We start from the raw sequence: 25,755 nt of genomic DNA on the forward strand, positions 1-25,755 counted from the left end.
ACGTGTCCTCTTGTTGGAAGCTGTCAGAGCCTACAAGGAGAAAGTGGCTCTTTTAATTAGTCTTGGAACTCTGTTGTTGAAACTCAGAGACAGTGACAAGCTGGGTACCTGGAAATATATGGGCAGTATCTAGCAGTTGATGTGATTCCTTGGCTTTTAATTAGCACTACCTAGGGAGTGTGTTCATTTTCCATCACTGAAACATGATTTTCATTTCTTTCAACTTGTTGGCTGTTGAAGATCACAAAGGTGTCAAACGTTTCAGTGCATTCAGCCAAAACCGTGACAATTCATACCTGAAATCCGACGAGTCCCTTCTGTGAAAGTAGCACTCTGTTAGCTGACGATGCATCTTTCAGTTTTTGGGACCATCTTCTGGTTTGGTGATACAGACAAATACAATCCATTGTCAAAACCACACAGCAATGCGCTTTCTCTCTTTCTCCCTTTCTCACACGTACACACGCTCACTCATATACATCTTTCTGTGTTCAAGGACTTTGTACTGACTTAAATCTGTTTTTCAATCATTCCTGTAGCCTAACCTTAAACCTCACCCTAAATCTGCCAGTACATTCATATCCCTATACCTAACTGAGGGTGTCAAGCTCATTTTCATTTTGGGCCACATCAAGACCAGGAATGAAATGAAATTAAAATGAATAGTTTTCTGTATGAGTACTTCTTAAAAAGGACAAAAAAAAAAAAAAAAAGATGGAACATCTTTTCTATTCTGATGTGATTTGATTTTGATTCCATTAATAAAAATATATATATATATATATATATATATATATATATATATATATATATATATATATATATATATATATATATATATATATTTATATATATATATCTATATTATATATGCCCACAGGTCTTAAGTTTCACATGTCTCCCATTCCAGTTTAATGATGGTTACATAATAATTAAATATTTTAGAAGCCATGCATTAAATAATTCCAATCAAGTACGATGTGAACATTTTCTCAGTAAAATGATCTCAGCATCCCTGCCACCACATGGCATATACAACACAGTAAAGTGAATTGACTATTGGGTTTATTATTGAACACTACAACTTTTAGTAGTAGTGGTGTTCATTTTTTTCTAAAATAATTAAGATTATTCTGTATGGAAACTATTCAAGAGGTGATACTTAAGTAAGGGGTAGAAGAACCTGTAAAACTGGCTAAATGAACTATCAGTTCAGAAAACCACAAGTCAAAATCAGGGTTATAAGGCCTTTAGAGACAAGCTGAGCTGGTTACCTCATTTATGTCTCCAGACACCACTATATCCATGTTTTAGCTTTAGACATAAAAAAAGAAACAATAATACCATTTTAATATGTATTTATTGAAATGCATTTGTCTCTCGCCTACCTTCTGACCTTGGCATTGCACCTCAACACCTACGCAAACACATGCAAGCCAAAAATGCTTATTGTAACTTTTTCTCTTCTTTATTATTTCTTTTGATGAATATATTTATTACAATTAGAGTATTTTTAAATTCAGTACTTCTGAAATAACTGAAATTAGCATAGTTTTCATGCCTGAATCAAATTTTTGCAATTAAGTTGTATGATTTTTATTTGACATGTTGGAGCTTATTTTGGATCTCAGTGCTGTTTTTGAGTATTTACATTAATTTTTACAATAAAATTATATAAAAGGCAGATGCACCGAGCTTTGCAGTGTTTGTCCAACAGCTGGCATGCAGAACGTTCAAAACTGTCTACAACTGAAATACCAATACCTCAAACCTTTGACTCCAGCTCACACTTGGTGCTTCATAACTCTGTTGCTGGGTAGTAAATGAGTCAATGGTTATTTGCAGTTCATAATTCTCACTTTCATACAAATAGGTTCCAAAGAATCATGGCTGGTCGGTACATGCTGTACAAGTAATGTGAGTCACCACTATTAAAACCACAGTATCATGACTTTCGAATAGATTTTTCAGCGTGTGAATAAAATGATGTCGGGTTGAGTGTGTGAAAAGTGTGAACAAAATGATAACTTGCGGGGGAGCTGAGAACCCCGCAAATCAGTGTTATTAAAACATACGCAATTAACATAACATTCATACCAGAACTAGAAGGCTGAAGTAATAGACTTGTATTAATTGGACAGTGTGAGGCAGGACTCATTAAAATATTTATCTGGACAACAAAAAAAGAGAAACATTGATTGAAAAGTTGTCAAAAAAAGAATTAATAACTTGAAAATACATTATAATTTAATGCTGCTGTAGGTGTATTTTCTGGGTCAATAGGTCAGCCAAATAATTTGAAAGTGAGAAGTTCTGTCACTAAGTTTTTTATTGTGTATTGGTAGTCAGTGCTACACTATCTTTCATAAAATGTCTTCCCCTTTTGACCTGACAGAAATGAATTTCTATACTTTCTATGTTGACCAGCATTTTCTATGGGCTTGCAAAAGCGAGCTGAAGAGCTATCTCACAAGAAGCAAAGCTGCATTCTTTATTTAACCCACACACAACAAGTGAAGCAAGAGCCTGTAAACTCAAAGGCTGTTAAATTTACTGTTAGGTAAGTCCAGCAAGCAAATTGGACCATGATCAAAAACAGGATTATTGATTGGATTTCTGCGTAGGCCAAGATCCTGACTTTATTTGCACACTGACATCCATTACACAAACAAAACAGATGTTCTCTCACACACATGCTGCCTTGAGGCGATGCTGTTATATTTCTGATGTAAGACGTGGAATTTGAGGGAGAACATTCAATATCTACAGTAGAAGGGGACAGTATCAAGCCTGAAGAGCATCCAGTAATTTATACCAAAGTGCAGTGGGTGCAGGGCAAAAACAAGGTGTCAGTGAGCAGTAACTGTTGAGCCCAAAGGCATAAAACTCAATATTGCCAAAGGAGTTCTAGTGATCCTATAAAAAAGAATTAAGTGCTGGGAGAGCCAGGAACAGAGGCAGAAAATGGAACCAAGCTGTATCTGAACCAAAAAAAAAAAAAAATCATCAGTACAAAACAGTAAACAGAAATGAATTAGAAAAAGAAGTGAGCAGGGATCGACTGGGGCAGACCAAGCAACGCTCAATAGGATTGTAACTCAGCTGGAAGGTTGGCTGATTTTATGTTTCAACGAAAGCTCTAGTGCACAGTGGAGTCTAAATAATGCAGCCTCGGTGTTCAGATTTGTACACACCTCCTCAAAGCTTGCCTCAGCTTGGTAAGTAGTAACTTGCACTGACTTGAATGTCACCAAAGAAGGCCGTACAAAAAAATTACGTATAAACAGCACAAGTTCTGTTTTATTTATAAATTTATAAAACAGTCTGAAAATGAAAAACATTTTTTGACTTGAAAGTAAGTTAAATGACAGCATACAAAATTAATTAAATGGGATTTAATTAAGTGTATTCTTGGGAGAAAATTGCTCCCTGTCAAGGCTCATAACGGAGCTGTGTTTTTCTTTTTTTGGGATATTTTCTCCCTGCAGACTCAAATGCTGTCACAGAGGGAGGTGTTCTTCAATCACTTAATTCAGCACCTTGATTGCGTTTGACATTTTAGTTTTGAGTGTCAAACATTTTCTCAATATGTGTAAATGAGTCAAGCATTTCTTCATTAAGCAAATAAGGCTGTGAACATTTCAAAATGTAATGGCAAACATTCACAAGTATGACCCATTTAAAGCATCAACATGACCCTTTAGTAAAAGGTAATGGAATTCATCAATTCAATTTCCCTTTTAATAACTGTCCAGTTAATTTACTTTCAGATTTCAGAAAAACAATTCATCCATGCATTAATAGTCGTTTAAATGTTGTCTAATCCTGTGAACACAGGGGGGCAGTGTGGAATCATAATCTCAAAAGTCACGTCCTTGCACGCATGCATATAGTTGAGCATTTTCTAACTTTACTGTATTCAGTCTTTAATGTTTAATACCTGACTTAGAAAAATGCTAACTCTGTCATAGTCTAGTTTTAAATTTTCAGTCTGAACCTAACTTTGCCACTGAGCTTCATTGACAGGGTTATCACCGTAGAAAGAAACAAAATGGATATAAATAATAAAACCATTGATTATGGTTTTATTCCAGTTGAACTGTATGTTCAACTAGCTTGAACATTCAGAGCTTACACATTTTGAGTTTTTGCTTTGACTACCTTGTTAGAAACTTTGATAATGTCAAAGCGGTTGTTTTGGCAGCATATGGTTTAAATCTGACATGCCAAGAGACACTCCAAAGGGGATGTACAGCTCATTAGAGAAGTGAGTCACTGTTTTCTGCCCTTTCTCCTTTCCTTTCTCCACTACGGGCTTGGTCACGACCCCTGGGCCTTACCCCTTCTTCCACGCTTGTGTGAATAACCCAATAGCTCCCATCCACAGCACAATTAAGGCATTATTACACCCTTCACTGGACCTCGTGCTCCAGGGTGAAATGTGGACCTGAGGGGTTGTGGGGGAGGTGATCGTCTCTGACCCCCATTCTGTCAGTTCTGCCCCACTGTGAAGCATTGGCTGCTCTCATCTCTGACCCATTTTACTCTCCACATGTGCCCTTTTTCACACCAACACACAAGCATTCTCTCAAAAATGGTCATGGTATGCGCACACACAAACACACACACTCAGATAGAAAGGCCCCCTCTGCTGTTTCTGTCCAGCAGGCTGAAACATGGCATCGTGAGTCCAGTCAGTGCCAGCAGCTGTGCAACGGGCGCCATGTGGGGCACTCATCCGGCCAAGCAGTCTGAGGGGGCGGTGCGAACGTCATTAGAGGTTGAAGGGTGTTATGTGGGCACCTTTCCTCTGTCTCCTTCTTTTACCCTTTTCGTCTTGTGGCTGTGTATGAAGGAAGCCATCTGCCTACTGACAGTCATCTGTGGTTGCGAGAGGGTTGGTGGCATTCTGCACTTTGCACATGTCTGTCACCCACCTACCTCTTTACTGTATACACAGCATTATACCATGTTGACCTTTTTTTCTTTTACTGTCTTCTGATTATTCTTCATTGATTTGTCTGATACAAAGTGTGCCACCTGTAGTCTCTTTGTCTCTTATGCAGTCATGAAAAATAAAATAGATGATTTTAGACAACAGGACTAGGAAAAATATTTGATAGTACAAATACTTCTTTGTATTCCATTGTTTTGTTCAATATTTTATCAAATCTTAAAATACTTAAATCATGTTCCACACTGCCCATATGTACTTTGTACTTTTTTTTTTACGGCTGATCAAACTGGACAAACGCATATTTGTCTCCTCTTAGCACCTCCAGCCCTCCTCACTTGATCGAATCAGATAACTGGAGTTGTTTTTTCCTCCCTTGTATTTTAGCCTTAGGAAAGCTATCTTTCATTTCAGTGGACTATCTGTAAAAAAGGTCACTCATGTCTTTTCAATCATTCTTTAACAGATAATGTTTCATCATAACTTAGCAGTAATTAAACTAGATAAGCTGACAAACTTGCCAAGTGTAAAGCTGGCAAACTAACTGCTGGTGGTATTTTCTGAGAAACTGTGTCCACGGACCATGCATTATTAATATTAATGTATGCTAACTGTTTCTTGAATGCATCTGACTCAAAGGGATGATTCTAACAAATGGACTCGCAATAGATGCCTTGCACTCCAAATGTCACTTCTGCAGGCTGTTCCATTTGTTTTGAATGCACTCCAAATGAAAAGCAATTTTAGAGCTCCAGCCATTAGAAGGAGTCCTTACTAGTGAAGTGCAAACTGAACCTTAATTAGGAAAATGATAATTGCTAAGTATGTGTGCTCATTTTCCTTCACAATTGCAAAGTCCATCTTTTTCTTACCTGACTCCTTCATCCCCATGGCAATTTGTATACTTTACTCTGAATACACACAAAATGTCAGAACACCAGAGAGATTAGCTTAAAGCTGGTCTCTAAAAGGCAGACATATCTATCACATCATAACTGACATGAGTTTATTATGACATTTTTTCTTCAATAAATTGTCACAAAAGGATTTGCTCCACACAATTCTCTCTCTATCAAATACACAATCTATGCTGCAGTATTTAATAGAAGCATGACAGAAATCTGTCTATTTTTTATTAAAGAAAATATGGTAAAATGTTTGACAGTGATCAAATCCTGATGATGTAAACAATAAGACTGCAATGATCAATATGATCTCTTGGACCACTTATCTAAAGAAAGTTAGACATTTACAAGAAAGATAACCCCAAAAAACTGCAAGAAAGAGGCTTTCAATTGATACTTTAATTAAAAAAAGCTTTCAAAATTAACCAGGTCCTGTGTGGAAAAAGTACTATTACAGGTGTCAGACCTATAACAACTGGTAGCACAACTAGCAGCAACAAGTGACATCAAGAGTATGGAATAGCAGACAGGTCATTTAAAACCATTCTGGAGGAATTTTGGCCAACACATTGCAAAGTTTTCAAACGAGCCCAACTTTCTTTTCCACAGTCTATCAATTGAATTTAATTTTGAACTACTCTAAAATGTGTTTTTTTTGTTTGTTTTGTTTTATAAACTAGTCAGAATTGAACTTGCTGTTGTTCTTGGGACCATTGTTCTGCTCAACTATGCTCTGACCAGCAGTCACCAACTGATGACTGGGCATAGTCCCACAGTATCATAAAAGAAACAACAAAAGAAACAGACACAATTCATGGTTCTGTCGACGACAGAAAGTGTAGGTCCTGCAAAAACAAAGCAGCTGCAGACCAATACAAAAACACTACATATCTATTGGTGTACAAATACTAAAATGTGTTATTTCTTATATATTTATTTTTCTGGTTAGTTTCCAAAATCTAAGGAATCATCAAAATTTTAATAAAAATTTTTGGTTTTGCGTCATTGATTTTGACCTTAGAAGTCTCTCAAAGATGGCATTTTTGTCCAGGATCTTTCCTAATTTTGAATCATGAATGCTAAATCATGATTCATACCGGTTAGGGGTCATTGTCCCTTTTAGTTTTAAGAAATAAAATCATAGTTTTACAGAAGTGCATTGTATCATGCAGAAAGAAAAATAAATAAATAAAATTCAAGCGCTATCACGTTATAATGTGATACGTATCTTGAAAAAAAACTTGGTAGATATCTTGTTAAAACATGATCATTTTATATCCAGGAAGTGGAAGTGGTGATGGGGCATACCTACAGCACTGTATGGCAGCTATTAAAATAAAACACAAAACTACAATCATAATATGTCACAGCCTGAGCTAAAAAGATGTTTGTTCAAACTGCTTTTGGTGTGATTCTAATCTACACTGCTGAAACAAACATCAGCAAGCCTCAACACAGAGAAAGGTCATAGGATCAATAATTCATTTAAGATGCTCCCTGGGATTGACTCTGCAGTCAGCTTGTAATCAGGAGAGGGGATTTATTTTTCTTAACCAACTTTAAATGCGCATTCCTTCAGTAGAAAGAAAAAAAAAAAGAAGAAGGAACTCACACACACAGTGCCACCGCAGTCGATTTTTAGCCCTTTCACAAGGCCAGGAGTTTTTCTATTTTATTTACCCATGACCCAACAGGGCACTGCTTTTATAAGCGTTTGTGTTCCACGTTAAGCATCTGCTAAAGAAACTTTCAGGAGAGAAAGAGAAAAAAAGAAAAGCTACAAACAAGGACAAATTCCAAGAACAAAGATCTGTTGACAGTAGAAACCATTTTTTAATTGAATGTATGTCTTGCAAACTTAAACTCAAAATCCTTTTGCTTAGCCTGGGAAAGAAGGAAAAAGGAGCTGTTTCATACAGTAACAGAGAGGTTGTAATTTATACATTTATTAAAATGAAATCTGTCAGGCAAAAGAACATAATTTGCAATGTTTTCAAATATGGATCAGTTAGTTAGCAGATTATTTCACGCATGCAGTGCTAACAGGACAGGACATCTGATTCAGAGAAGAAGGCTTTCTAGTTTTGTTTCAATTATGCAGTGAAGGAATCTAAGGACTGCACGTATGCTCAAATGCATGTATGCTGAAAATCTGTTGCTTTGACAGATTTACCAATACACCCATCCAAAATATGCCCAGATGTTGGATAAAACTTATGTGTGATATTTTCTTTGAACTCTGGATCCTACAGATTTTCACAATAAACTGCTTTCATTTTAACATTGCATTGCCGTTCCAACTCAAACTGAGTTCAGAGGCAGATTCATGGACAAATTGTTTTATATTATGCTGACTGATTTCTAGAGATATATATTTCAAAATGTTTTAAATATAAACACACAGAGGCAGTCTTTTGTTAAAAAGAATGCATAGTGCATGAAGCTATTGCGAAGTTGTTACTGCACTAGGCTACATTCTGCTGCTTACTGCTAGGTTTCACTGTGTAGAGCGTATTTGGTAATATCTCTTTATAACAGGGATAGCCACTCTGTTATATCTCAGACAGACTGACACAATCTTGGTTAAATACATTTATTTATCTTTTAAGATAGAATAGTAAATTATTGATTGGTTGTCTACCTGTAGCTGGCAGTAAGCCAACCTTTGATTACTGGAAGCTTGGATCATGAACTTCTTGCACACAAAACCAGAACCATTCCTCTAAAAACAGAGAGACAAAAAATGTGTGACAAGCCAACTACAAGACTTAGGTTTGACTCAAAATGGTAAGCAGGCAAAAGAAAATCAAGGACACACACACTGGAATTGATCATCAGATAGGGTGTATATATTTCCAAAGTCCCTGTTTGGCCATTTTTGTTACCTTTGAATTTCCATAAACTCACTTAGGCAAAAAAATGTTATTACAAAATGTTCTTTTGGGGACAACAAGGCTAAAACATTTAATCAACTTTACTGTTTCACCTCCTCTGCTTTAGCTTAACCTTCCAATAAGACACTCATGTGCATTAATTCTCATCATGATCACCAGTTGTCAGACAATCTTTTGTAGGCATGCTGCAATATTTTCTTAATCAATATTTTGCTGTAGATATATGCCATTATCTATTGATCTTTGTGTTTTGTTTGCCACTTGACCCTGTATTTGAATTACTCTGAGTTATTATTTTTGTCACTCAGCCTTCCAAATGTGATTCTTAGATTTTAGATCTTGTATGTATTTACTTATTTATTTTTGTGTTTATCCTTAGTTCTTGTAATAGTGGGATTCCTTGATATAGTGGGATTTATTTTGTGTCCTGTTCGGATAGCCTATGTTACATTACTGTTTAATATTGGCAATGCACATTGTGTTAAATGAAGGTGTCAGAACAGATCTGTGGATTTTCTCGAAATGCATTTGTCCATTTATCCCAGCAGGTGGCATAGCTGATGTGCTTCTTCTGTTCAAAGTGCTTGCCAATGCAAAAGTCATAAGCTGGTTTGTTTCTTTTAAAACTGGCAGAATCCTCTTCTTCATGATTTATGTATCTTTTGTGACTTTCTGTCTTGGATGTTAGTATTTTATAAAGCACAAATGTTTATCATGAGACTCTCTCTAACCTGCGCTTGGATGTGGAAGAAATACAGATTAAAACTGCAAGTAGAATTTCACTGCAAATCACAAAAGCTCACTTTTGTCCGTACATCTTCCTAGTTTCCTAATCATAACTGTTGACAGCCAATGCTGGGAGTGGGGTTATTGCACAGTAACGCAAATGAGCTAACATCTGCAACATCTGTTAACATCTGCAAATAGTTGATCAGGTTTAGGGAGAGCTATTTTCTCACTGATCTGTTTTTTTTTCCTAACTTTGTCATGGCCAGTAACAAATCACGTCCTCACTCTTGCCCAATGAAATTCTTCTCAGCAGCTGCACTATCGTAACTAAAGTCCTAGATGACTGGCTGTCTGAAGCCAGTCAACTACACAAGTCACCATACTTGACCCAAGCTAAACAGGTAAAGATTTAAGATAAAGCATCTTGTTTAAATATTTTAGGTAACACTTTATTTGTAATGTAAGACCTACATTACACTTTCATAAACATGGCATGACATCTGTCATGAACATGCAAGAGTTATTGTGAATGTTTACAACTGTTGTTATGAAGTGTCATTTGGTAAATAATGACACTTTTAATGCAGTTACTCTAAAAGTTGCATTGGAAGTCCAGTAAAAGTACCAACTTTGCATTAAAATGTCATTATTTAAAAAATAATGCAAAGTTGGCAAGAAACATCTAGAGAAGAAAGAAGTATGACTTGATGACTCTACTGCCCCATTTGCATTAATTCAAATCTTCAATCTTAGGCAGATGGCATCACTGTGACAGAGAGAGGTTATGTGACAAAACAACCAATTTATTATTTTGTATTTAAAAAAAGAACATTTTCTGCAGAAAAAGGATATTGAAAGGAAGGTATCTGGACCCATTCTGTTTCATATTATGCTCAACACTATATTTTCTGGAGAGAAGGATTAAAGCTGAGTAGTTTACACGTGCAATTAGTGGTGCGCATTATAAACATGCTTTCTCTGTCGTCTTTGACATCCCATGTTATGCTGCAAGACACATGTTGGTTGAGTGAGTTTTCTGCCTGAACACCTGTCCTCAGAAAAAAACAAATTACTACAAAGAAGGAATTTCATTGACAATTACATCAAGAGAGCAGCAGTATGGAAATTTGCGTCAACATGTCAGTCAACTCCTCTTTTCTACTCACTATTAAACCATATGGTTTACATTGTGGGTACTATAAACATGTTTGACTGACAATCCAATCAGGCTGTGTGTGCAGAGAGAAAAGACAACAATTTTCTGAATGTGGATGCTGGCTGACACGAAACAATATAATGACAAGAAAAAGCATGTTTCTTTGTTGAGGAGATTTTAGCAATTGTTTTGACATTCCATTAATGCACCTGCTGTTTCACATTTTGTTCACACTAGTAAATGCCAAACTTTGGAAAAAATTTTAACACATTTTGGTACACCAATGGTCAATCTGCCATTTGCACTATATTTTCACAACTCTTTTTGTTTCATTAGTTTTTAAATGAAATTATTTAACAAGGTAGTTCATGGCAGAGTAAATTGTTGGAGGAGCTCATCGGAAAAGAAAGACAATAACTTATGTGGCAATTTCCATTTCCCACTAGGATCTGTTAGAGGAGATGAAAGCCACAGGGAGATCCACAGGCTTGCTGTATTGTCAGCGACAGCGAGATTGAATAATTAGTGCCTTCCAGGAACTAGTTCCAAGAGAGTGTTTAAAGTGATAATGTAGGCAAATGTCTGAGCCGAATCAGTTTAGTAATGAGTTGGAGCTCGGTGATTAGTTAAATCCGTTGCAAATGGCATGATTTGTGTAATGTTTGGAAAACACAGTCATTCTTTTTTAATTTTTCTTTTGGAAGTTTTTTCAGGAAAATCATGTTGGCAAATGGAGTCCTAATATTGAGGCTAAACTGGCTGTATCACTTGCTTTGAGGCTACCTTATGCTGGCACAGACCGTTCTTTGTGTGCTTAGTTGTTGGCTTAGTTTTTCTCTCCGAGGCCATGCTGTGTTTACAAATCAGAGAATTGTTTCTGACTCCGACTAGACTGCCACGTCTCTGCTGCTGACTGCAAGTAGATTAATCCAGCTAAGACTAATTGCCCTACCATTGTATTGACTATATGCATGAGGGAATTCAAATCACTTTTAAGTTTCAGTTCTGTACGGCTGGAGCCAGCATTTGAAGAGAGCTACACTGTTTGTGTGAGTACATTTAGTCAGACGTTAGACTGGGATGGTACTATCAATGGATTAAAGGTCTTCATGTAAATGTAATAATGGAAATCTGCTGACTGCCCTAAGAAGCACCAGAAAGGGGAAGTGAATAAACACCCATGTTTGTGCTCTTACCAATTGCTGCTGGGGGAAACCTCGAAACAAACAGGAACATTTTGAAAAACTGATTGGTGCCTTTTTGGTTCCTGCAGAATATTTTAGGTGAAGCACAAAAGGAGGCTGGGGGAATTTGTTTCATGCAAAATGTGTTTTAATGTGATTCTAAGGTGTGCTACAGTTTGGAGGAAATAGAGCACACTTTTCCTTCATCTTTAATTTTTCGTGCTGCTAACACATATAGAACTGTAAGTTTTGATTCTCGTTTTGTTTTTGCTTTTTCCTCCAGAGAGCCTCACATTATTTTAATCTTTGATTGACATTTCTGGAGGGTTTCCAATAGTCTTTAAAAGTTGTTTTTTGAATTTTTGCTACTTTGTGCATGTGTTCAGGCCAACCATTTCAGTTTGTTTCTACAAGGATAATTCAAAATTTCTGAAGTGAATGTGAATTTTATTAGTACTAATGCTCTTATCAATAGTATAAATATAACATAGGTCAATTAATTCTTTGATACGTGAAGAAATTTTGTGAGCCCTTTTCAAAATATGGTTAAAGACAAAGGGATAAGGGAAGTAAAGAAAAAACAGCTTCCATGTTAATGAAATTGTGGGAAGGTTTCAGGTGCATCAATATGCTTCATCAGCTGATTGTGAAACCTGCAAAAGAACGGGAATATACAGATTCTGATGTCAGTGCACAAATAAGACTATCATAAAAAACAAAAGTTATTTTACTCTTGGTTGACCTGCCGATTCGTGATTGTAGGTGATAAGATAACTTCAGATATTTCTTTCTTCAAACTCTGGCATGGAATGGTTTACAACAGGAATTTATGTTCAGGGTTTTAAATGCTATTTTCTGGTCCAAAGCAACAAGAAATGCACAGGAACAATGATGCCTTCATTTAATCCATTTTTTTCACAGTTAGGCACAATGAGGACTTAAGTTTGATTGGACTCAATTACTTTTCATACCTCAATAGAACTATTGCCTTTTTTTACATGCAATAAACAAAAATAACCTGGACTTTGTGCAGTTGAAAAAATAAAATTGTTTCCATTCAGTAACAAAAGAAATTAAAATCATATGTGAATAAGTTATTTCATGTAATACATAAATTAAAAGCATGGCAGCATTGAATGTAAGCAGTTACCTGAGATATATTCATAATTCATCCATGGTGCTAGGACTCATCTTCTATCAGCCATCAGAGAAGACGTTGGCGATTTACTCAGGTATTGGAGTTGTACTTTGAAGAAATTGTGGTCTGCAATTTTACAGCAACATATTTGAATGACACACAGCTTATTATGAAATGTACAATGCTGTGTATAGCTCTGGTGGGACCAGTTACACATTTCCAAAAAAAACAAAAACTATCAGCCTCCTACTATTTTCCTGTCATCTTCTGCATGATATCAGCAGCTGCAATAACATCCAGCTGTTAATATTATGACTTGTGTGACGCAAAAAAGTGTTTCCATTGCTGTTTTGTGAAATACATCTTAACACAACTGAAAACCCCCGTCTTTCTGGCACAAAACTTTTTCAATGAAAAATGTAAGTTCTTTTCTTAATTGGCTTGTTTCTGTTAACCAAATTTATTTTTTGTAATTTCAATTTGTGCAATTGTGTGCTTAACTGAAACACAGCTAACATCAAAAAGCACTTAGGTAAAACTAAAGGGTTCCCATGAGATGTTACAGTACATGTGGCAACCCAGTATGAAATTCAATAGCGCCTAACTTTAATTAGCAGTGAAAGGCCCTTGGAAAATTCAGATTTTTGTTGTTATTCAATACTTCACAGGTAAGCACACTCATCATTCTAAAAACAAAGGTGAATGTATAGAATTCCCTCAATTTTTAAGAAAAATTAACACCTGTCAACACTTACCAAAAGTAGATTTAAAATGTTGTTAAAGCTCTTAAATAGATTTTTGTGGTGGAAAAACTGTGGAAAAAACAGCTTCAAAACTTATTTTTGCTGTTGAAATGAAGGTCAGAACTTAAGTGAAATTTTTAGCTGTATTATAGGTATTATGTTTCACAATATTTAATCTATTTATGTATACTTTAGACCATATCACCAAGCCCTGCTATATGATCAATTGAAGATGACTCATCTTGTTTGGACTGTGCTTTGATTTTGTTGTATTTCTGTAAGACAGCACTTTCAGATTCTGTTTATCATCTTTGTTTTGTTCTTTTGGCCACCCTGAACAATATGCTATTATGATAGTGACTACATAAGAAAAATAAAGAAAAAGTAGAAGAAAAAAATGACACAATTATGTAGGTCAAGTGCCAGAGGGCATGTTTTTCCTGCATTGCTAAATGCGTGAATGTATTCAGTTATTACATTCACTTGTAGAGAATGTGAGAAACAGAGCCCTTACTGGATTCAGCAGTATGTACCTTTTGTTTTTGTCTGTCTGTTGTGTATTGTCATAAAGCTATAACACACTTTGCTCTTTTCTGTGGTGGCTGTTAAGGATTCACATTTTCTCCTAAACGATGTATAATTTAACAGTTTTCACAGTACATAGCTCAAGCCTGGAAAACAGAAGCAAAAAACAAACAAAAAGCCTGAACTATATTACAACACTGGCTAAATAATTTCCTACTAAATTCTTTTTGGGGAAGTTTGATGGATATAATCCTCAATTCCGATAAATGTTGTGTTTCAGTTCTGGGAAACTGATCTATTTGTGTTAGAAAATCCACCATTGACATCCCAAATGACAGAGACCAGAGAAAATAAACGCAAACTCAAACATCAGTTTTATTTTCCAAATATACAGAGCAAAAGCATCATAGATTCACAGACCAGTACTGTTAAAATACAACTGTTTTCTTTTTTTTCTCTTTACAGATATATGACAGCCACTGCCTGAAATAATGGTTGACCCGAACGAATTTACATCTTGTCTTCTGTCAAGTTGCTGTATGTGCATTGTTACTATTTATAACATTCTTAAAATGACCCTCTAAAGCAGCAGTGTTTCTTGGTTGAGTGGACAAGTCCGTCCTTCTATGCCATTCACAATCCCCCTCAGGTCTTACTTGTGTTTTCAAGATTGAAGTAAAGTTTTCATAAATCATTCACTTTAAAGTCCAGTCATTTAAAAGTTTTGAAGACGAGATCATCAAATAGACCAAATTTCAAATAGACCTCAGTTGGTTCCAGCATTGGCTGAACATGCAATGCAAACTTAAGAAGATAACTGCTGTTCAATGGACATAACTTTTTCATTTTGATCAGCAAAGCTGCCCCCAAATTCCATGACAACCCGGGAGGTAAGCCGTGTCATCTACATTAGAAGCCTCCACTGCTCTGTGGAATGTTCATGGTAAAAAGAAAGTACACCCCCTTTAAATGACAGGGTTTTATGTATTAAGTACATATCATACATAGCTTTTCACTTTCATATTTTGTATTCATTTTTGTTTAATAAATAACACATGGTAATTATAAAGAACAATATAAACCCTTTCAGAACCTGGCTCAAACCAGGTCACAAGCCACAACTTTAGAACTGACAGGGGTCCTTCTGTCTTTTTACCATGACCGTATTTACTTTATCTGACCTTGTGTCATGTGAAACCTCTTGCTATAATCAAGAGAACAAAACAACTCAACCAATCACTGAGAACTGGAACAATTGACTTTTGATGCTTTTTTTCTGTAATTGTTTCAGTTTTCAATCTAAACCTAAATCATGACAGAAGTGGTCTGAAGGCTAAAACAAAAACTCGAGGATAAACTGAAGATACTATTTTAGTGTTGGTCTTATGCCTGTATTTTGTCACAGCACTAACAAGGTATTGATTGGTAGAAAAGGAAAAAACAGAGAGCGAAAGACAGAAAGCATTTACAAGTTATAAAAGGTTTATGAAGATCAGTTCAATGTCTCAAATGGCACCTGCTTTAATGGGCTTTGCCATGGTTATTAACAACTATCATACACAAGGGGAGAGCATAGATGATGGGATTTGGTTTGCAATCAATGGCAAGATATTGACCACCAGAACGTTCTGTATTTCTTTTTGCATTGTGTCTAGTTTATTCAGACTGAGCAAAATTGGTGGTGCCGTCAGCACTTTTTCCTGCTAATGAGCTCAGACTTCAACCTTAAAAAGAAACTTGTCCTTAGCATACCTGAATAAAGAACTATCCTGCATCCTACACGCTAAGAGGTGTGTCTTGTTTTATCACAAAAGGGCAGCAACCTCTTGTAATTGTTCTGGGTCTCTGTGTGTAATCATCTGTTATGTCCTGGCATCTGTTTGCTGCTCGCAGCCAGACAAACAGGCAGCACCAGCCGGTGAGCTGTCCACAGGTGAATGGGGCACAAGTTTTCCAACATGGACTTCGGTTTCCAGGGACCAACATGGCACTAAAATCCTGTAGTACTTCTTTGCCCGCAATAGCCATTATGCCCAACATTTAGGGGTGAATGAGACAGAAGGCAGGCCAATCAAATATTTATCTGTTTGCAGTGCAGGACATTCATTGGACTGGAAAAATGTGTTAGGCTTGGATCAGTACAGAAGCTGCAGTTTATAGAGAATGGCAAAGTTTTCCTGTACTGATAACTTTTGTAAAGGAGTGTTACAAAAGAATTCATAATATGTACAGATAATATAGATTAAAGCCACACGTGTCAAGAAAGATACAGTGTATAGTTCAATTCAGTTACTGTAGTTTAGTGTTAATATACATTGTTCTGGTCATACGTTTTCAGACTTGAATTTCCTGAAATTTTACATATATATTGGCCATTGTTTTTTTATTTAGTAAATGTTCACTATGGATGTACTGAATACATTTCTAATTTGGAACCTGCAAAATTAATGGGTGGGTGGGTGGATGGAAGGAAAGAAAGATGTAGGTAACGGAGATGGGAATAATGTTTCATACCAGTCCAAACCTGGAAAAAAATAAAATCAATATTTTCTTCATTCTTTTTAGGAACCCTTTTAAATCCAATTACTACTGATGAAAAAAATATCTTAAACTCATAAGAACAAAGAAAACTTAATGGCTAAAAAAAAAATAATGACAGACATTCTTGACAGTCATCACGGTGCTGAATGCAATATATTGCTAAGCATCTGGGCATCTTTCCCATCGGCTGACAGAATAATAACCTCTTACTGCTTCTCACTTTAAAGCTGTCCCTGCCTAAGCTCATCTTAGAGCCTTGTGCGTGCATTGTTGGTTTTCCCAGTGAGATCTTTTGGAAAGAGAAAACAGCTCCTGTGAGCTGTCAGAGTAATTTGTGAGAAACAGGCAGGCTTGATGAAATTTTTGGAAAGGGAACAAAGAGAACATTATTGTCTCTCTGAATAATTTTGATACCATATGTTTGTTTGTCTCTACAGCTAATGTGCTGTTGAGAAATCTCAGAAAAAGAAATGAAAACCAGGAAAAAGAAAAAAATATATATAAATATATACAGAGAAAGACAGTATTACAGATTTATATACAGTCTGTTAAGTACAAAGCAGGATTATCAGCATTGAAACAGAGCTTTTTGTCTTAAGCTGTACAATGGGCACCAATTCATTTGTAAAATTAGTCCAAACTGCTGCCTCTCAAGTGGAAAAACCCCATTCAAATACCTTGAATATGATCATGTGTAAAGTGCTTACAACAACAACTTGCTTCTGTTCAAATACAATGCTTGATGATTCATGAACTGGAAGTTTCAAGCTCACACAGGATCATCCCAGTGAACTGCCTCCAGCAGTGCAAACTAAGTAAAAAAAAAAAAAAAAACTACTGAATTAGATAGGACATTCTGAAATCCATGTTATGCTCTTAGTGTATTTTTAATGTAATTTTAAAGAAAATGTAATCAACCAAAGTGTTCCAGCTTTGTGAGAGTATTTGTTGTTCCAGGAATCCCAGTAGTTTATCTTTCAAAATATTGATAACTAAAGCAAATGTAATTCCAAGGTGAACCCAGGGTAAACCTCTGAAATGCAGGAAAACATGAAGGGTTGTATGTTGGTATCATATATGTACTACACAATGCACAGTGCCTCACAAAAAAAATATATATATATATTCATACCCCTTGAACTTTTTGTTGCGTTATGAAAAACTACTTTGTTGCATTTCATTGGGCTTTTATATTATAGACCAGCACACATCAGTATGTAACTGTGAAGTATTCCCTAAATAAAATGATGTGCAATCAATTCCAATCAGAAGTCACCTACTTATTAAATATACCACAACTATGGGTGATTTAATTGCAGTATAAATCCAGCTTTTTCTGTGAAGGCCTCAGATGTTAGTGGAAAAACAAAACAAAAAACAGCATCATCAAGTCGAAGGAACACAGCGAACTTGCCCGTTGTCAAATTGGTGAATGTACTGAAGCACAGATAGGTTCTGAAGCAATATCACAAGCTCTGCAAGCCTTGAAGACCATTATCCATTTCATCGTCCAGAAATAGAATGAGTAGGGTTTTCCAACTAACAAGCCAAGCAATGACAGCATTAATCGGAGAAGCGAGCATGAGGTAATTTTGAAGGAGCAGCTCAGTTAGGAGTATGTCAACATTACTATTATTAGTCTCGCACTCTACAAATTTGGTTTGTACGGAAAGGTGAAAACATAAAAGGCAATAAGAAGTCCATTTTACAATGTCCCACTCGGCATGCAGAAGAAGAATCTGCCAAGATGAAACTAAAGCTTAATTTTCTGGCCTTTATACTTTATGTGTAAAGGAAAACAAACACTGGATATTGCCCTGAGTACAACAGAATTGATGGGAAGATAAATAGCGTAAAATACAAACATCCTTTTCTTTTTGCTTCATATTTAGTTTTACTATGTGATGGTCGATCATCTGAAATCCCAATAAAATACATTAAAGCCAATAGTTTAAAAAAAAACATATAACTGCTAAAGAGGTGTAAACACTTTTGGAAGGCACAGTGCATAATGTCCTTTTTCTACATGTGCTTTAAAAACACAGGCAAAACAAACAAATCACTTTGTTGGTTCTGCTTAGAAAGAAATGGATATAATAGCTTTGGCTTATCACCTATTTGAATTTGCAGGGTTTGGTACTTTAAAAAACTCTCTGGAAAATAGTCTGGGTTTTCCCACAAAGCCCCCTAAAAAGAACAATTATGATTACAAGAGGTATTGTGGTATGAAAGTTAGTATCTGAGTGGCTAAAGGCTGAGTACAGCAAAAGCAACTAGGTACTGAGAAAAACCTAATATATATGTCACACACAGAAGAGAAGAGAACAGGCATTAGGTTTCCACCACCGTCTTCATAGCCAATGTAAAAACAGAAAAATAAATAAAACCGCCTCTATCTGTTTGTCATGTTCGACCAGCACAATCACTAGTAGGTATACAGTCAGGATGCACTAAGCCCCAGTGTCAACAGTGATGCCGACAATACTAATAGGATATTCACACAAGTAGCCAGAACATTATGTTTACTTTTTATTTATCAGGGTTGTTGATGACCTTTAAATTTAGAAGAAAAAAACAACTGACAAAAGCAAGTTGTAGCTTGTAAGCTTTCTTGTTTTATGTGTCTTGGAACTAGATTGGGTATCAAAACAAAATATTGGATGCAGCTCCACATAAGCTGGACTGCTGATAGTGTTAGTCTATCTCACTTAGTAAGTTAGCAATGACCCAGTTCAAACAGACCCTCAAGGCAAGATAGATATAGACATGAAGAGGTACTTGTGCATATTTCTGCGCTATGTGGAAAATGAGTCAAAAAATTAAGATGCTTGAAAATAAATTACAGTCATGTGTGAACACTGATGTTCTTTTATCGCAGCGTCAAAGTGTAAACATGACTCAGAAAATTCAATTGAGATCTTTGCTCTTCTTCTTGTGAAGCTCAGATATAGAAAAAGAGGGGGGAAATAGGCATTTCTTTAAAGTTCTCCTCAGCCTGCAACAACTTAACCTTAGCACACAGTGTGAACGGGCAAGGATGAAATGTTGCAAGTTATAAATTTAACAGACAGAAAATAACATGCACATTCATTGTTGTGCTTTAAACTACAAGAGGGCAGCAGGACGTTGGCTTTGTTTCATTGTCTGGCAGTTTGTGCAGAGTGCTGCGCTGAATACTCACTTTTTCTCTGTGTCACAGTCTTCAGATCCATGCCAGCAGAGCTGATTGTCACACAAAGCCTTGAAATCATGCTCTCTGATTCCTTAACAATCTGAATGTAGAAACCAAGTATCGCAAGTCAAATTCCGAACTTGTAGTGTCTGTGTTGGCAAATAAGCTCTCAGTGGCACATCTGTATTTTAGGTAAAAAAAAAAAGGGGAGAGAGCATTGATGATTCAAACATGAAGAAAATATAAGGCTTCTTGATTCATTTTTTGGGGACATTTTGATGTCTAAGCCGGTCACAATGTCCATCAAGTCCAGTCGTTGTTTGAGTGTCCCATAGGAAATTTTTACAAACACTGATACTTCAGGGGATCCTGCAGGTGGAATCTTTAACAGTTTTACAATCCTGTTCCTCAGCCAAACACCCTCCCTCTCTGGTGGTCAGACATGGGTCTGCATCCGCTTCTGAAGGGGTCGGGTGAGGTCAGAGTTCTGTGAGGATGACTGGGAGTAGTGGGAAGAGGAAGAGGCAGATGCCTTGCTGTCTTTATCAAACTGCACATAGCCATCCGGCTTACTGTAGCTGCTGATGCTGCTGTCGCACTGCGTGTCAATAAAAGAGCTGGAGTCGCTAAGAGAGCCACGCTGGAACTCCCGCTCGCAGAGCTCGATGGAGCTGCTGCCCATTCCAAGCACAAAGCGCTGCCCATAGTCGTACAGGCGGTTGGGGCCTGCCCCCAGCGTGGAGTAGATGTTGGTGAAGGACATGCCTGTTGGCACTCGCTGCTTGCCAAGGGTACTGGTGTTGGTGGAGTTCCTCACCTCAGCGGTCTGATTCCCTGTCATGGTAGGCGTGTGGTGCTCTTTGAAGGTGTTGACACTGTAATAGCCATTTGTAGGGTCCTATTGAAGACAATAAAATAAATACAGATGACAAATAAGAGAACAGTTGTTTGCTTAGATGTTCAGTTTCATTCATCATACAGTTATGTTCTATAAATTAGAATGTGTCAGATGAAAAGCATCTTTGAAAACAACTGTTTTAAGGAGGTATTAAACTAAGTTTTTATTAAGCCTAGTTTCTGTATAAAAATTATTTTTTTATTGGTCTGATATATTCTAATGTTTTTATCAGTTGTGAATGGAAAATCATAATCAACAGAAATAAAGGTTTGAAAACATTGGCCTTTGTAAAAGTATTCTGTATGTTAGCAATGTGTTTCTCTTAAACTGGACTACTGAAATACATGCACTATATAATAATCTTAATGTCACTGAAAGTAGAAGACCATTGCCTTCCTAATTCTAATCTCTCTTTAGCGATCAGTCTGGGATTTGTCCCATTGACCTCGATTTACCAAAATAGATTTAATCAAAAATTGAACAGAAGGAAGAATTGCAAACAATAACGATGTTATTCTGTGCTGTTTTAGAGTTGTAGACTCCCTATGGTTTTAGTTTGGCAATGGCAGCGGAGGAAGTGAATGAAGCCAATCAGATCATGTTGGCCAGACTTGCAAATACTGAGCAATAAAAGTTGAGGCAAGAGCAATATTTAAGACATTTTATTGCTGGCAAAGATGTTTTGACCCTACTCCCCACAGGTTTATTTACAGCACACAAAATTTCCACTTTCCTCTGTATGAAGCCAAGATTAGAACAAACAGCTAAATTTGAATCTGGCTAGTAAAATACACAACTTTTATAAACACCTAAACTGTTTGTAAAAGTAGTGAAATTCCTCTTTTCTCCTAGCCTAACAACACCTAAAAATAAAAAGGACAAAAAATATTTTTTGAGAGTAATTAAAGCAAAACTAATCTTATAACTGTATTTTTTTATATACTTGAAGACAAGGCAGGAGAGTAGCTAAGGCCAAAATGTCTCCAACCAAACAACACAAAGTAACAGTTCGTTCATGTGTCAAAGAAAGCGCAGATGAAACTTGGTGTGAAGGTTTGGTGTGCTACTACTCTGTCCTTGAATCCGCGTTCCTCACTAATTAAGCCGTGGCTCTATGCTCAGTGTGGCGTCCGTGTCACTGCAAAGTTCACATGCATACCAGCTTTAATTAGACCTTAATGGGTCACAGTGTCTGTAATTCCATGTCAGCGTTAGAACTGTTTCTGTAGTTACAGCTGTGCCACTTGTTTGTCTGCATTGTGTTGTTTCTAAGGGTCCAGCTAGGGGCATGTGTGCTTTTTTTAATGTTCTCCTATGAATGGATGTGAATGTCAAGCACAGCGAGTGTGGCTTCGAATCCCAAAAGAAGGCAGCTCATAATGGGAGAGACAACCTGAGAGGATCCTCGTTATGCTTGTCATTATCTGAAAGCAGACAGGGAGATTGTTTGCGTCTGGCCTTCATCTCTTGCTCGGTCTGCTCTCGCCTCATGCACGCTGTCATTAAGGAGGATCAAAAAATCTGGCCCCCGAGGCAGCAGCAGGTAAGCAGGCAAACACAACAGAAGCACACTTCAGGGAGCCAGTGCCAGCAAGCAAATGGACAAAAGCAAAGATAAACATAGTGGAATTTGTCTCTCCATAAAAGATTCAAGAGACAACGTGCAGAGTTAATGGATACCACCTACATCACTTTAACATGTAGGTTAAAGTGATTCTTGAAACAACCGACTAATGAAATGTCAGACTCTCTTTGAAAGCAGTGGAAGGTTTTCTCATTGATTGCCTCTGCTAAATATAGTTGACTTGTTTGTTTTTGTGTGAGTTGCTTTATTTTTGATATTTGTTCTCATGCTTTGAGAAAGAGAGTGAGCTATGCTGACTATCTACATCTATTACCTTTAGCACCTAGAATTTTAAAAAATATATACGGTACATTAGGTTTTTCTCTGGTTGAAAGAAAACATTGCCTAACATGGTGTACTTAATAATATCTTGCGCTTATTTAGGATTGGGTCAAAAGATCTGATTCTTTACCCTAAGCCATAAAGGAGTCTCAATTAGTGATAGCTGTTCTGTGTTTTTTCATAATTGTGGTTGACTACAATTCTCTGCACACAACATTGGCTAATGTTATTTGTATTTAATTTAATATACTGTTTTAATCAGCAAATTAATACAAGACAAGGGTTTATATTTTATAAAAATATTTAACTAGCTCCTCTGAGAGAATGCCAAAGTCATTCTCTGGCAAACTGAGAAACAGTCCCCCCCATATGTATTTAAGTATAGTTTGATTCCATTGGAGTTCAGGATTCACAAAAGAAGTCATGACAAAGGCTCACAAGACAGACACTTACAGCCTTGTTGGAAAATGGAACAATAGATGAAAGCTTCTAAACTAGATAGGCTCACTTTAGTCTCAGTACCTTCCTATTCATATCTGTGGACAATCAAAGTTGAGGGGGTGGAGTGTTATGCAACCTATATAACTTATACAAGTTATGTAAAAGATCATCAATAAAGTAAGACCAGATTGAACTTCATAAATTAACTTTGAACTTATTTACACTTTTGTTTTACTTATCTACTTTATCTTGAGTTGCATGGACTTATACATTTATTAAGGCTCAAGTTAATAAATTTGGCAGGTTAAATTTGTTAAAGAGCAAGAGATTGTGGTTAGAAAAAATATTTACTTTCCATAATGTATGTATTGCCATCTGTCAAAGTCTAAGCACCAATCATGACACTGATATGTTCAGAAGTGGACAAATTAGGCTCTGAAAAGTTTCTGGTGAGACAAAACTCAGTAAAATGTGTGTATGACATCTCGTGTCATTTGCCGTCTTTCTGACCAAAATGTATGTCAAAAGAAAAACACCTGCTTAAATTAACTGATGTGTTTCATTTAAAAACATTGTGTGCATGACAACTGCAAAGCTCCTTCTGAGGGGTTACTTTCAAGAGATATAGGAATATCAAAGCTCATGCTTTGATATTTTATTTTATTTATATATTTTTTTAATATATATTTTATTATATTACTAATAAAATATATTAATAATAAGCTCTTTTGCATTTTAAAGGACCATAGAAAACATTTATTATATTTTATAATTTTTTTAAAATGTATATTTAAAACCAAGCTGAATAGAAATGGCAAAAAGATAAGGGAGCAGAGTAAAAGATATTAAAAGATGGATCTAGTATGCAGTTAGTGTCACTGATCAAAAACTGGGTGAGGTATCAGAGGTCAGTGATTCTTACATCAAGTTTCTAAATTTATCACTCTGTTTTCTTTTTAGCTGTCATCAGAAGGGCTCAACCTGAGTCGTGAGTCACATTTTGTTTTCCTCACTTGCTGTGATTCTGCCACTGCCTATTTAGTGTACCTGAGATTGAAACCTGTCTCCTAGTGAAGCTGGCCAAGTAGATCAGATTGAGAGGAACATTGTAACCTGACTGCAAACAGTGGGTTACGGAGCATGTTAGCCATGTAATCAATTTTGAGTTTGTAAACTTTTGAAGCTACTTTTTGAAGAGGACCAAGACAGAAAGAAATATTTTTTTTAGAAAAAAAGCATAAATTCAAAAACCTGAATTTATGCTTTTTTAAGCAAAAATTGGGAGGATTGAAAATAAAATTGAGAGTTTTCAGAATAATAAAAGAATAAAAATAAATAAAAATACATGCTGTTGATAAATACCCAACCCCTTTGCCAAGACCTTTATACTTTTAAATCAATGTAGGAGAAGAATTATTGCCCTTTTAGTTATTTTCGTTCCAGAACTGAAGCCCTTCATTTGCCCCCAAGGTATTTTCTCTCCCACCACCTTCTTTTCCCTATTGTTCTCCCAGGTTCTCGCATTCGTGCTGCCATTGATCATGAGCCGTACCTTAATGTGCTGATACTCCTTCTCCTCCTCTTGTAACACCTCCAGTTGCTTCAGAACAGATTCCTGCTGGAACTCTCCTCGTTCAACCTACACAGACATCAAGTAAAGTATATTAAGAAACGGAGCCGTTTCCGAGGCTCCTGCGCTCACAGAAAAAGAAAAAGAAATGTTCTGAAACGAACTGGTTTAACTTTTATCACTTGTTCTTCTTTTTTAATATCAGTCAAACATGCTTCACCTTCACTCAGGGTTGGCAGACGATATTAATAATTCATCCATGAATATCTTTTATTTATCTTTACAAAATGCAGCTATGTGAGGTAGCTGAGCTCAATTCTCTGCTCTCACATTTAATGCAGTCTGCATTGCAACTCTAAAACATTAAAAACTAACAGCAAGACGACCAAAGTAAAGCACAAAAGAAGAAGTACTCTTCTGTGAGCCCAATAAGACATGTAGATAATAAATCTCCTGAAAGGATCACATAGTATGCACTGTTGTATGTCGACTGTGGTTTGTTCCTTTCATGCAACCGACACTACACAATGAAAAAATTATTCCCTGGACTAAAAAGCACGCTCAGTCAAGATGCCTTTTTTCCACGTCCATTACTCATGAAATAATTTATTCCACGGAAAACAGCACAACCAGCCGTAGCGTTCATTCATTATTTAGTTGTCGCCTCTGAAAGGACATGCAGATGCAAAACAAAAGGGAAAAAAAAGCTGATAACTTATTTTTGCAAGCAGAAAAAAAGAAAGAAGTGTAAAGTAAGTATGCGGTGACACTCACACTCACCATCAGCTGTTTCATAGAGTTGTGTTCTTCATTTTCCCGTGCCGCATTGTGGTCTTTGTGCACAATCTCCACTCGGATGTCGTTCTTTGCAGACACAACTCCCTTCAGATCTGCCATGAACGGACAGCGTAAACAACGCACCTTAATGAGCTGCGACAAATGGCAATCTGTATTTGTTGACAGAATAATTTGCACTGTTGTAATATTTAGCAGAGACAC

The 25,755-nt window shown here is 36.4% G+C and overlaps 1 protein-coding gene across 1 annotated transcript in view; it reads right to left on the minus strand.

The window, feature by feature from the left end:
• Positions 1–14,579: 14,579 nt before the first annotated feature.
• Positions 14,580–25,755, minus strand: part of kirrel3b (kirre like nephrin family adhesion molecule 3b) — a 204,815-nt gene continuing 193,639 nt past the window's right edge. The window contains exons 16-18 of the mRNA XM_055028836.1: positions 25,531–25,646; positions 24,739–24,825; positions 14,580–20,839 (exon numbers count right to left, since the gene is read on the minus strand). Of these exons, the coding sequence (XP_054884811.1) occupies positions 20,378–20,839; positions 24,739–24,825; positions 25,531–25,646 (665 nt within the window). The 3' untranslated portion in view covers positions 14,580–20,377. The remainder of the gene's footprint in view (positions 20,840–24,738; positions 24,826–25,530; positions 25,647–25,755) is intronic.

Source organism: Poeciliopsis prolifica, unplaced genomic scaffold, assembly GCF_027474105.1.
Source record: "Poeciliopsis prolifica strain line A6 unplaced genomic scaffold, Auburn_PproV2 SCAFFOLD004, whole genome shotgun sequence".
In the NCBI taxonomy this organism is placed as follows: Eukaryota; Metazoa; Chordata; class Actinopteri; order Cyprinodontiformes; family Poeciliidae; genus Poeciliopsis; species Poeciliopsis prolifica.